This window comes from Ochotona curzoniae, unplaced genomic scaffold, assembly GCF_017591425.1.
Source record: "Ochotona curzoniae isolate NIBS_2020 unplaced genomic scaffold, NIBS_Ocur_1.0 contig_3622, whole genome shotgun sequence".
NCBI lineage: Eukaryota > Metazoa > Chordata > Mammalia > Lagomorpha > Ochotonidae > Ochotona > Ochotona curzoniae.
The window spans coordinates 2,405,902-2,419,202 of record NW_024465926.1 but is presented as its reverse complement, the minus strand read 5'-3'; the positions used below and the strand labels follow the sequence as shown (position 1 = coordinate 2,419,202).

At 60.0% G+C, this 13,301-nt stretch overlaps 1 protein-coding gene across 1 annotated transcript; it reads right to left on the bottom strand.

The window, feature by feature from the left end:
• Window positions 1-9,518, bottom strand: KCNG4 (potassium voltage-gated channel modifier subfamily G member 4). Its single transcript, XM_040982155.1, has 2 exons — window positions 8,772-9,518; window positions 1-795 (listed from the first exon to the last, which is right to left on the bottom strand). Exons 1-2 carry the CDS (start codon window positions 9,516-9,518, stop codon window positions 1-3), a joined length of 1,542 nt encoding a protein of 513 aa, XP_040838089.1.
• Between the last annotated feature and the right edge of the window lie 3,783 nt (window positions 9,519-13,301).

The window sequence follows — 13,301 nt, the reverse complement described above, 5'->3', positions numbered from 1 at the left end:
TTATTCTAGCGCAGGGTGCTCGCACATGTAGGCGCCGGGCGAGGCTGGGCCCTCGGGGATGTGGTCGTCCGTGTCCTGCAGCAGCTGGCGCTCGCTGGCTGCACTGGCGCTGTGTAGGCGGCGGAGGCGGGCCTGGCGCCGCTCCTGCTCCTGCTTGAGCTCCAGGTAGGAGTGGGAGAAGGTGTGGAAGATGGACGTGGCCGGGAAGGCCATGATGAGGATCCCGCTGAGGATGCTGCTCAACGCGACCACCTGGCCCGGCACGCTGCGCGGCACCATGTCCCCGTAGCCCACCGTGGTCATGGAGATGATGGCCCACCAATAGGAGGCGGGGATGCTGGTGAACTCCAGCACACGGCCAGACTCGTTCTCGGCCACGTAGACAAGCGGCGCGAAGAGGGTGACGGCCACACCCAGGAAGAGGAGAAGCAGGCCAAATTCGCGTGCGCAGCGGCGCACCGTGAGGCCCAGCGTCTGCAGCCCCAGCGAGTGGCGCGCCAGGCGCATCACGTAGAGGATGCGCAGTGCCCGCAGCACGCGCAGCACGAGCCCCACCTTCTCAAGGTAGGAGCCGCTGCTGGGCCGCTCGCCACTGCCCTCCCCCGGCTCCTCCGACACGGCCAGCGACACGTAGTAGGGGGAGATGGCCAGCATGTCGATGATGTTCAGGGGTCCCTGGAAGAACTGGCACTTGTCCCGGGCCTGGACGAAGCGCAGGCAGAACTCCAGGGAGAACCAGGCCACACAGACGGTCTCCACCACGAAGATGGAGTAGCATTTGGGAGAACATTCCCCCTGTGCGAGAGCAAAACAGAGGGCAGAGTGGCACTGAAGGTGGGTGGGGACTCTGCCCCAAGGCAAGTCTAGCAATCCTGTCAACCGGGCAGGGGCTGGGGGGCTGGCTCCAGGACCCCGTGCGGGCACCGGGTCCTGGGAACTGTTAAGGTTCTATCCATCCAACAGCATAGCATTTACTCCTGACTTGGCCCAGCCCTGGCACCATCCCTGGCCCAGCCCTCTGCATCATCCTTCATTAAATGCAAAAGCCCCTGTCAGGCATTATCTAGGGAATATCAATGCAAAACATGCCTGCCCCTGTCGGGTACAGTGCAACTGTTCCCTGCTGCTTCTGCTGGGGATCGGAGCCCAAGAGTGCAGAATGACTGTGTGTGGACTGTGGTCCCTGCTGCAGACACAGTCATGCACCTTCTTTCATGTGGCTCTTAAGTCTTGGCTGAGTGCATGGAGGGTCAGCTAGACTGCAGCCCGTTCCATGCCCAGCTTCCCTTGGAGCTAGGCCTGGCCTAGGGACCACGTCCTTGCCTACAGACTGGAAGCAGAAATTATACAAGTCAGCTGCAGCTGCCCCACCTGCCTTCCCTTCTGTCCTCCCAAGGACTTGGAGGGGAAGTCTTCCCCTCTGTCCTCCCATGAGCCAGGACTGCCCAGATGCACCTGCTATCCGCTGAGAGCAGGTGACTGGACCGAAGCCCAGGCAGGCCTCAGAGTGAGAGCTCAACTATTACCCAAGAGAGTAACACCATCTTGAGGGAAGCTGAGGTCTTGGGGCCTCACACACAGCAGCCGGCCATCTCCCTAGCTTCTTGAGTCCCCCTAGCCCCCCACTAGCTGTGTGCTGTCACCAGAGCCACACAGCAACCCTGCAACTGGGGCCGAGTCATGGCACTGGGACCCATTGCCTGATCTCCCAGGTACAGCAGGTGGCAGAGTCCCAGCACCCCTAGGTCTCAGCCACTGCACAGCCTTTGGTAACGTGTCTGTCCACTACCCCATTCATGTCCCCACAGACTCATGCCAGGAGTTGTCCTAAGCTCTGCGGAGAGGCAGCTTCAGGAGTGGACCTCATTTCTGGGGGTGCTTCGAGGCCAGTGGAAAAGAGGGGGCTCCTGGGTTTCTCACACAGTTCCTCAGTCAGTGACTAGAATGCCTCCAAGGCACCTGCTTCCACAGGGCAGGCTCCAGCCAGGCAGCGCTTGCTGCTCTGTGGCTTAGGTGACCTGCCCCGGCCTTTACCAGGTAGTTGCACCAGCCACTTGTCACCGAGGGTGAGGTCCTTGAACCAAAAGGTAGCTGCACCCTGCCCTGGAAGCATTTTACAAACACAGGGATGGGCCCAGCATGATGGCCCAGTGGCTAAATCCTCCACTCCAGGGACCAAAATCCCATACAGGAGCTAGTTCATGTTCTGGCTGCTCCACTTCCCATCCAGCTCCCTGCTTGTGGCCTGGGAAAGCAGAGGAGGACGCCCCAAAGCCTTGGACCCTGCACCCATGTGAAAGACCCAGAAGGAGCAGCTCCTGGTTCCTGGCTTCTGATTGGCTTGGCTCTGGCTGTTACAGCCATTTGGGAGGATGAGCCAATGGATGGAAGATCTTTCTGTCTCTCTCTCTCTGCAAATCGGATCGCCTTTTCAATAAAAATAAATAAGTCTTTGAAAGAAAGAAAAAAGCACACACAGGGTCTGGGGTGCCTGGCCCTCCCTGCTGAGTTCCAGGCTGCAGTGCAACAAGGTCCCCAGGTGACTCGTGGGCACAGTGACAAGGGACAAGCCCCTGGCTGGTGCAGGGCTCCAGGCTGTGGCTGCACATTAAAGCTGGCTGGGGGCTTTGAAGACTCTTCAGGCCCAGGCCCAGCCCAGGTCCCCAGAGATCATTGAGGTCTGAACCTCAATGGAGAATTTTCCAGAAGTCCCATAGATAGTTCTAACATAGATCCTGGGCATCAATATCTGGAGACACACACACATATATACACAGACACATGGACACACACATACACACAGATAGACACACCCACACTGACACACACACACACACAGACACACACATACACACACCCTCGGCAGCTGCGTGAGCAATGGGAGGCAGCAGCCTGTATGAAAAGCAAGACATTGACAACCACAGTTTGCTTTGGATGAGAACTCTCTCAAGTAGAAAAAAGAAATTATTTCCAGTGCCTGAGCCACAGGAATCTTGATTTGCGATGTTCTTTATGTTTGATCCCTGGAGAAATAGAAACATACAAGCTACAGCATCAGGCAACCGCCTCCTTTGCCATGCGTCTGATGTACTGCGGGGTGCTGGGGGGGGGAGGCAGGAGGTGCGGTGGGGGAGGAGGGCTTGCAGCTCGGGGTTCAGCTCCCAGCTCTAGCAGGCACTCGGCAAAGCCATTTGTCCTCAGAGCTCTCAGCTGTGCACACCCTGGGGGCTACTGGAGCCCGCAGGAAGGCACAGTACTGCAGTGGGCTGGGGCGGGGGCTGCCCCGCACTGTCCCGCAGCCATCCTTACCACCAACGTGAGCCTGCCTGGTCTCTGTGAGGGCAGCAATACCTTCTTCCCACTGTGGGGCAGTCTGGGCCTGCTCCAGAGTCCTAGTGGGCTTGAGCAGTTTTGGGGTCCTGATCCCCCCTGCCCAGTGCTGCCACAAGCTTGCTGTGTGACCTCATGGATCACAGGGGTCCCTCCTCCTCTCCAGGCTTCAGCTGCCCAGAACAGCCAATCCAGACCCTCCCCGCTCCACCCGAGTGTCCCAAAAGCTGTGCTACAAATGCTGATTTCCTGGGCCCCTCCATCACAAAATCAAAACCCGGGCCTTGGACTCAGGCGTGTGCATTCCAGCAAGCACCCCTATGTACTCCAAGGCAGAGGGGAGCTCAGCACAGAGTCTCCCCACGAGGCCCCTTCCTACGCTGACGTTCTGAAAGACTCCCCGAGGCCGGGCACAGTGGCTCTGAGAGAGAACTCCGCAGAGGCCCTGGGCCTCCACCTTCCTCTGGGCTCTTTGGACATTCAGACCACGTGCCGTCCCTCCGCCGTCTGGCATGTGGCTGGGGCCATCTGCCCACACTGCAGCAGGCCAGGCTCTGCCAGTCACTGCAGCCCCACGCCTGAGGGCGCAACTGCACCTGCAGCCCTGGCCTTGTTCCTGCTGAGCTCCCCACCCCCCAGCTGCTGTTTGGAGATGGGTGGGAGAGGAAAGTCACTCCATGTCCCTGAGGAAGTCCCTGCCCGCGCCCTACAGGGAGGCTGAGTCGGGTCAAGCCCAGCAGGGGCCAACCGTGACGTCTGGCCACCCTAACCGTGGCCGTGAGCCTGCCAGGCTGTACTCTGACTATTGGATGTCAAGGAAGCAGCCAGGAGCCAGCTCTGGGCGGATCTCACTGATAAGACCTGGACCTGAGTGGCCCGAGACACCCAGCATGTTGCCCCTGCTGGGGCGCAGGAGTGGGCAAAGCCTGCCTGCTACACACAGCTATCGCCCTGGGTGGGGCAGGGGGTTGGCTGGGACAGGCCCTGTGGGAGCCCGAGGCAGTGGGATGTCCTGCTTGCTAAGAGGTTAGGCTTCAATGCAGGTGAACTTGACCTGCCGGATGGCCAGATAGCAATTACAGTGAGTGGCAAGCGACCAGGGGCGGGGGAGAGGAGCAAGAACAGCAGGGTTAGAGGTGGTAGGTACTGGGGGGCACGGGGCTCCATTGTTCTGTGTCCTTTGAAAACATCGGGAATGTTCCATCATGACTTTTTCTTTTTAATATTCTCATGGAGAGAAACCTCTTCACACACTCTCAGGTAGGGCAAAATAATAGCCCATGTCAGGGAGGGGAGGGGAGAGCAGAGCCTCAGGGGAACCAGCAAGGCCTTTCCTGGCAAGGTGAGCCCCAGAGCAGGTGCTGTGGATCCTGTGATGGCCGCATCCCGTGTGGGTGCCAGTTCAATTCCTGGCTGTCCCGCTTCCAATCCAGATTCCTTCTGGTGTACCTGGGAAAGCAGTGGAGGCTAGCCCAAGTCCTTGGGGGTCCCTGCACACAAGTAGGAGACCTGGCTTTGGCCCCAGCCGGTTCTTGTGGCCATCTGGGGAATGAAGCCAGCACATGGATGACTTCCCTACCCCCTTCTGTCACTCTGCCTTTCAAAGAAATGATCCTTTTAAAAGGGTTAGTCATGGAAGTAGCACGTGACCCAGCACCCCCACTGGCAGGTACACACCAAACAGAGGTGAACACCTAGGGCCACACGCAAGCTGGCATGGGCACGGGCATAACCTGGACACCCATCATGAGTGAAGATACAACGTGACCATTCATACAACGGACTATCCACCAGCCTTACTAATACACAGAACACGTCAGTGTGAACAAAGGGCACATCTCGGGTAAGCCTATTGCTATGAGATACAGGCTGACCTACCGCCCAGCAGAGGGGGACGGGAAGGGACTTTTTCTTTGGGGTGATGAAATGGAATGCAGCAAGAACCTGGCATTGTGAACGGCCGCATGCGGAGCGCATCTTAGCGGGGTGAGCGCGGTGCCGTATGAATTACATCTCCATTTATCTGACAGGCAGAGCGACAGAGGCAGCCCCCACCCCATGGTAAACGGATGCGTCTACAGCAGACCGGCCGTGGGAACGTAATCCAAGGCTCCGTGCGCCAGTGACGCTCAGTGGCATGAGCCACCACGGCTGCTCTCACGGAAGCTGGGTTTGAGCCGTGGCCCGACAGCACACTCAGGCACTGACGCGGGGTGCCTGTCTCAGTGCCGAGAGAGGCCTGCAGGAGGTGGCGGCAAGGGGGACCCTCAGTGCAGGGACGGAGCTGCTGTGCAGGCCGATGCCAGGGCAGGGGATGGGTTGTGCTTGCTGAGGGCACAGCCACTGCTCCAGGGAAGCAGGTGATGCAGCACTGGCATAGGATGCCAGGCACCGCTGCAGGAAGCTCCATCTGGGAGGGCCTGGCTCCCCAACTTTGGCAGCCCCCTCCCTGTCTCTCCTAGCAGCCTCTTCTGCCTCTCCTTCCACATCTGCAGTGGCAGCCAGCAGCTCCCACCTCCTCGCCTCCCTGGGTGAAGTGCTGGTGGCACCTCTGGCCCTGGCCCCAGGCCTCGCTCCCCCACAGCCCAGGGGTGTCGCTGACTCATTCTCCCCCGTGGCTGCTCCCTCTGCCAGGACCGCCCTCCCTCTGCCCAGGCCTCCCCTGCTGGAGGGCCTCTCCTCCACCCACCCCTATCCAGGTGCCGTGCTCCTACCCCCTTTCTAACCTAGGGTTCTGAGAACTGATGGAGCCCACCAGCCCGCGGTGGGGGTGGGATGGAACTGGGCACAAGCTGGCCTTTCTTTTCTGAAGGGGTCTCCTGTTCCCTCTGCAGCTCAGACCTCCATCTGGGGGCTGCAGGCATCCAGATCGGGGGCAGCCCCAGAGCATGCTGCAGGGGCCAGGGTTGGTCCTGATGGACGGACAGGCAGGCGGGCTGTACTTGTGTCCATCACACCCCCATTTCAATAGGTACAGGTTATGTGGTTTCCCAGGCTCTCCGGGACAGTCTGGCGGCCTCAGCAGCAGACAGGCACCCAGGGCAAGTGTCAAGGACAGAGAGCATAAAACAGCGATGAGTGAAAGTGCCTGGGTTCAAGTCCCGGCCCTGCTCTGGATTCTAGCTTCCTGTTCACTCGTGTGCTGGGAGGCAACAGGGGATAGCTCAGTTCCTTGGGCGTCTGCCACCCACGTGGGAGACCCGGATAGCCCCTGGCTCAGCCTGGCCCTGACCAGCTGTTGTAGGCATGTGGGGACCGAACTGGCAGCTGAGCTGTGCCCGCCTCCCCCTGGCTCTTTGTCCACATCAGTGGCAACATCTCCCCACGCCTCAGTTTCCCCACCTGGAGGATAGGGGTAGCACCAGCATACACCACCCCGAGAATGAAAGAAGTCTGGTGTCACAGGCCAGCCCCCTAAGGGCCACTTGGTCTCTGGAGGGGTACAGATCACAGGCCTGGCCCTTCCCGTCTTCACAAAGCCCCTCCTCCAGACCTTGTATCCTGACTGCCAAGTTCACTACCAGGGACTTGGCCAACAAGAGAGGAGAAACACAAACTGCCTTCTTGGCACGAGCTCTCATCCTCCCCCCAGCAAAGCCCTCTCCCCACTTCTGACAGAGGCGTGCCACGCTGGCAAGGAGACCCCTGAGCAGTGGCCGTCATGCCCCCTGCCCTGGCCCTGGGCACCAGGGCACAAGCAGCCAGCTCGGTGAGTGGGGACAGCAGCTCATTAGGCGAATGTGAGGACACTGCGGTCTCCCAGCCTCTGCATTGTGCTCGCAACAGCAAAGCAGACGCCCCGGCTGCTGACAAACTGTCCCAGGCAGCGTGCTCTGGCACCGGTCCCTCCTCCGCGGGAGGAGGCCAGCCTGTGGTTTGCAGGCTGGTGCTGTCTCTGGTCTGAGTCTCTGCTTTGCCGTGCAGCCAGGGCTAGGTCACTGTCTTGGTGACTGCCGAAGCTTCAGGCTTTGCCAAGACCTTGGCCTGCTCTCTGCTGTCTCCAGAACAGGCTTTGGGGAAGCAGGAGTCTGGGCCCGAGGCACGCCTTGAGGAGGGGTCCCCCAGGCTGCTTGCTGCATCCTGCCCTGGCCCCATGAAGTCCTGGTGGCCACATTCCTGTGAATCAGCAGGCGCTGAGCTCACAGCTTCTGTGCTAGCGTGAAAACATGCCCGCAGCTGCAGCCAGGTCCAGCCTCCCAGGGAAGCGAGCTGCGGAAGCTCAAAGATTTTGACTGCTCTTAGGACAAGATGTTCCCAAGTCGGACAAGATATCTTTTGTTTTTGGAACACACATTTTTGTTTTTGAAGTCTCAAGTTTTTCTTCTCTTGGGGCTGACACTGTGTTGTGGCAGGTTAAGCTATGATGCTGGTCTGAGGCCTGCTAATCCATTTCCAATCCAGCTTCCTGCTAATGCAATGGGAGAGCAGTGGAGGATGACTTGGGCCCCTGCACCCACGTGGGAGACCCGGAAGAAGCTCCTGAGTCCTGGCTTCAGCCCGGCCCAGCCTGGTCATTGCGGCCATTTGGGGAGTGAATCAGTAGATGGAAGATCTCTCTGTGAATTCTGTGTTTTTAAATGAAAAAATAAATCTGAATTTGAAAACTGATGTTCTTGCCTTCATAGAGAAGCAGGCAGTGAGGCTCAGCAATGGAGCCTGGGGCCTGCCCTGGTTGGGAACGGTCACGTCTCTCAGCAGGCACCAGCGTTCTTTTAGACTGTCTGCAGGGTGACCGAAAAGAGACTCGACGTGGGGATGTCAGGGGGACTGGGGATGTGTGTAATAGCTTTGCCCCATCACTGCTGTGTGCCCATTGCTTCAGCTGAAGTGGAGCTGGGATGCCCGTGAGATGGATGTGCCGGGAAGCAGGGGGTCTGTGAGCCCAGTGTGGAGGCTCAGTGGTGTCAGCTGCTGTTTGGGGCATCACTGGCCTGTATGGGTGTGCGGGTTTGCGGCCTGGCTGTTCCACTCTCAATCCAGCTCTCTGCTAATGTGCCTGGGAAAGCAGCAGAGGACAGCCTAGTTGGAGCCAGGATGGAGTGGTGTTTCTAGCACCGATCTGGCTGTGTGACCATTTAGGGAGTGAACCAGTGGATGGAGGATGCCTTTCTGTCTCTGTCCTTCCGCCAATCAAATAAACAAATAAAGCTTTGGGCGGGTGTGGGGAAGAAAGCTAGCAGGGGCTTTTGGCCTAGCCTAGTTCTTGGCACAAGGTAGTTGACCTGGAAACACAGGTTGAGTTTGTTGAGAACGGCCAGCCTTGCCATTCTCTCCTCCTCCTGGGCGGGCTGCCTATCACGCTACACAACAGCATCGTTTACAAATGAATATACCCCTAGTGGATATCACCCACTGGGGTGTGGGGAAGGAATGTCTTTTAGCAACTGAAGACATTTCCCACCCCTCCTACCTCATCCCCGGGGTGCCCAGCAGCCACTTACCTTGTCCTCCTCAGCCCTGAGGTCGGGCATGGTGCTGACACACAGGCTGACGGCTGTGGTGGCCACGAAGAGGATGGACAGGCACGCGAAGACCTTGCCCGGCAGCCCGGAGCGCGGGTTCTCCACCATCTCGCGCAGCGGGTCCATGAGGCGACCCCAGCGCGAGGCGGCGGCGTGCGCGGCGGGGCGGGCGGCCTCAGCCCTGTGCAGGGCCTCCTCCCGCCGCTGCTCGGCCCGCTCCTCCAGCCTCCGCAGCAGCTGGCGCAGGCAGCAGGGCTCCAGGCCGGCCTCGTCGATGCCCCAGTAGCTGAGCTCCTCGCGGAAGGACAGCGCGCACATCTCCCGCAGCAGCACCAGCTTCCCGGCCGCCAGGAAGCTGGCGATGGCCCCGAAGGCGCTGGGGCTGCGGTCGAAGAAGAACTCCTGGCTGCTCTGGTCGTAGTCGTCGCAGAGTTGCGTGATCTCGGCATAGCTGCGGCACAGCCGGAGCTTGCCCAGGCGGCTCCGCGGAAATGCGTCCACCGTGCTCCAGGGCAGGACGTACCTGCGGCCCCCCACGTTCAGCAGCATCTCTCTGTTGAGGTCCGCCGCCGGTGAGCCGGCCTGGGCGCCCACGCGGCGCGCCCTTTGGTAGTAGAGGCCCTTCGACGGCGGCGGCGTCTCCATGGGCCCGGACAGGCGCTGGCTCACCGGGCTGCAGGAGCGTTGGTGGCAAGGGAGGTCCCTGTGTGCAGTCAGCAGGGGCATCCTAGACTACTTGGCGAGGCAGCGGTGGGTTCACGTGGCTGACACCAGCAAAGAGAGAAAGAAAGCAAGACAACGGAGGGGGTGAACCTGGGTGGTGTCCTGGCGACACAGCACCCAGCCCCACCCCCGCCTTGCATCTGGGGTGCTCACTGTGTTTCCAGGAAGGGTCATCCGAGCAATACCTTCTGGCCAGCGCAACCAGCTGTGCCTGCTGTGAAGACTCCCGGGAACTGGAGCTGCAGGGCCTGGGCTGCCGGCTTCCACACTCAGACCAGCCCTGCAGGGGGCACTGGGTGAGCATGGGCTCTAGCTCAGGAAGCGCCCATGCAGGTGGCTCGTGGGGTCTGAGCCCTTCACCACGTGTGTACCTGGGGCAGGGCATATGACTTTCACAAAGAGAGCTACTTGCCCGGGCACACGTGCCGTGTAAAGTCACAGCCAGTGACGTCATGAGGTACATATCTGCATCCCCGCTTCGGAAACCGAGGCAGAGGAGGCCCGAGTATCCAGCCCGTGGGTCTGCCAATGCCTGACAGCTGACAAGGCTTAGGTCCCAGGCCACAGGGGAGTCTGAGCACCTAGTACAGAGTATGTCTCCCAGAGCTGCGGCCACCTCTGTGGCATCCTTGGGGAGCCAGCCCACTGGGTGCCCACCTAGCCATTCTTGTTGTGTGACCTTGAGCCAGTGACTCCCACTCTCCACCTGTTTCAAGGCAGAGGCCCTTAGTGCGGCTTCTACTTCAGACCCCGGGGCTCCCGACAGGATAAGCCTTTTCGACCCGGTGGTTTGATGTGTTTCAAACATCACCTGTAAATGCTTCCACCTCCTGGGGATCCCACAAGCGTGCCTTCCACTCTAGCTGCAGGCGCCTGGAACCTGCAGGCACGCGTTGGCTGGGGCACAGCCCTTAGGAGGGCAGCTGCTGGGAGGGCAGGATCCTCTCAGCCCCGGGCCCAGCTGGAGTTTGCCCAGTGCACACTGAGGAGCGGGCAGCAGTGTCCACACCTCCCCCACCCCCGTCCACTGAGCTCTGCCACCCTGCCCACTTGGCTCTGCCACCCTGCCCACTTGGCTCTGCTCGGAGGAAGCCGAGCAGCCTGCACAGGGAAGTGGAGTCGGAAATGCAGGGCATGCCTCAACATTCCTGGTTTCCCAAAAGCAAAATCCAGGACCCAGAGAGGTAAAGTGACTTTTCTGAGGTAACACAGCAAAACCCAAGCCCAGCCCTGGGACTTTTTCAAGAATCCCCATACCTGTCTTTCTACATCCACCAGACAAACCCAATTCTGTCCTCTGCTGCCACCCTCCCCCTCACTTCCCCCTTCCCTCCCCCATACACTGCTAGCAAGACCAGCTCCCTTCAGGGCTAGGGGAAGCTGCTCGCTCCGGAAGGCACCTTGGCCAGAACGCTGCACAGGACAGGCGACCCTGCAAACCCTGGCCCTGCAGCACTCAGCAACTTCTTCCCCTGAACTTGAACTTACCATCTTGTCTCCAGAAGCCTGTCTCCAGCCAGTTCTTTGCTGGGCAAGGGGACCCCATGTCTCGGTGCTCAGGGAAGGACCAGGTTTGTCGGGGAGAGAGGGAGGAAGCCCCATCCAACGGCAGCCCCTGACAGTTAGTTTGCCGTCTTTCTTCTCTTGCTTCCTCCGGGAGCCAGAAGTTCATTCACTCTGCATCTCTCTCTCTCTCTCTCTCTCTCGCCAGCAGCTGCAGAAGAGCCCTGGGGAAGAGGGCTGGGGCTTGTGCAAGCATCCAGGAGCTGCCGTCCTTGCCAGAGGGGAGGGTTTGGGGTGCAGGCTGGAGGAAGCTGGGCCAGCTGTCCTGCTTCGGTGACGGACTCTGTGCTCCACGTCCCAGGGGATGGCCAGCATGGTCCTGCAAGGTGGGGGGGAGGCGGAGGGAATGGGAAGGGCTTAGAAATAATCTCTCCATCAGCCAGGCGCAGGCAGGAGCAGCAGCGCTCGGCTCTGCCAAGCACCTGCCGGACATGGACTGCTGTACTCCCTCCCTGCCGGGGGACCGCATCCTCGGGAGGACAGAGGGCCACTGGGGGCCGGGGATGCCACAGCCACCTGTCCCAGGCACCCTGGAGCCTCCAGGATGGCAGACACTGAGCTGGGTACTGTGGGAAGAGCTGGGTGCTGCCTGGAGCCACACTGGGCCTGGGATTAGCTCTGGCAGCCCCTGAGCCCCCCGACTGGGCATCAAGGAGCCTGCACTGCACAGTAAGAGTGGGAGGTGGGCGAGCTTCCCAGTGAAGGGCTGAGTGACCTTGGGCGGCTTGTCAGTGCCTCTTACCCTCAGCCTTTTTGTTCACGCAGGAAAGAAGCAGGGGCTCAGCGAGGGTCAAACAAGAATTTTAGGAGCCAGCTCCTGCGTGGCACAGTTGGGCACGGCTCAGGCCGAAGCTTCAGCTCTGCCCTGCCTTTGCTGTGCGTCCTTGGTGAGTCACCTGCCCTCTCTGAGCTGGGGATTTCTCACAGATCAAGTGAGGACAAGGCAGTGATGGCTAACGTTGCCAAGGTCTCTTCTGAGTTACGTGCTTGCTGAACATGTGGTCTTATCTTTCTTAAGAGGTTTTGATGTCCAGGCCCTTGGCTGCTGAAGATGTTGTGGTGACTCCATTTTATAGTCGAGGTCCCAGAGGCCCTTGATCAAAGTCATGTCACTTGTGCTCGGTAGAGACCAAAGGTGTGGGAGGGCAGACCCCAGACCTGCCCAGGCATGGGGACTGCTGGTCTCCAAGGGCCTCCCCGTGCCCCAGGGCCAGGGCACAGGGCACAGAGCTGCGTAAAAGCAGGGGCTGACCACGGCCAGAACCTCTAAGGACAGGCAGAACATGAGGCTCTGTGTGCTGGGGAGATGACAGAGGGGACCCCACGGGAGCAGGTGACAACAGGAGGGTGAGAGGAGGGGACCTGGACGGAACCTACTGCCTCCACCTTGGCCATTCTTCCATAGGTTCACCATGAGGATCCCAAGACAGGCCATGGCCCTGTGTGCCCAGGCTCCATACCCGCGCATGCCAGGACAAGCATGGACAAGAGAGGCTCCTCCCTAACCTTCATTCTCTCAGACCACAGGCACTCTTGGGGACCCCAGAAACCGGAATTTGAACTCACCTCCCCAGCTCTTCTTGCGGCTGCCGTGCCTCCTCCAGCCCCTGCTCTCCGCTGCGTCTCTTGCCTGGGCCTCTTTGCCCCCCCGCCCCCCCGGCCCCCCGGCCCCTGCCTCTCAGCTCTCTCTCTGGACCGCACGGTCCTCCCTCGACTGTCGTGGGAAGGCCACAGCGGCCACCAAGAGGTTTTTGTGGATCCTAAACAAAGAAACACTTGGGAGGCTCTGCAAGATGAGCCCAGCATGTGACCTGGCCTGGGGAGGCGCTCGCTTGGCTCAGCCAGGACAGGTAGGATGTGAACAGGGAGCCTGTGCTTGAAGGGGCTGGTCTGCTGGCCTGGCACGAGGCTGTCACTGCCCACAGAGGAGCCAAGAGCGGGGGTGGGGAGCAAGCTGAGGGCCGGCAGCTTCTTACCCCACCCCCACCTTGCCCCAGAGCCTTCATTGAATCCTTCAGAGCTTAGGACAGTTCCGCTGACTTCAAATCCAGTCTCCCTCCCATGTGTGTGCACTTGAACTCAGCTACCTAGGGAGGGACGCCGGACACTGGCCACGGTCTCCTGCCCACGGGCGATGAGGGAGGCACACTGACCGGGTCTGGGATTGCTGTGGCTGGCATGGACGCACAGGGACTCAAAACCCAAACATGGCACCTCGCAGGC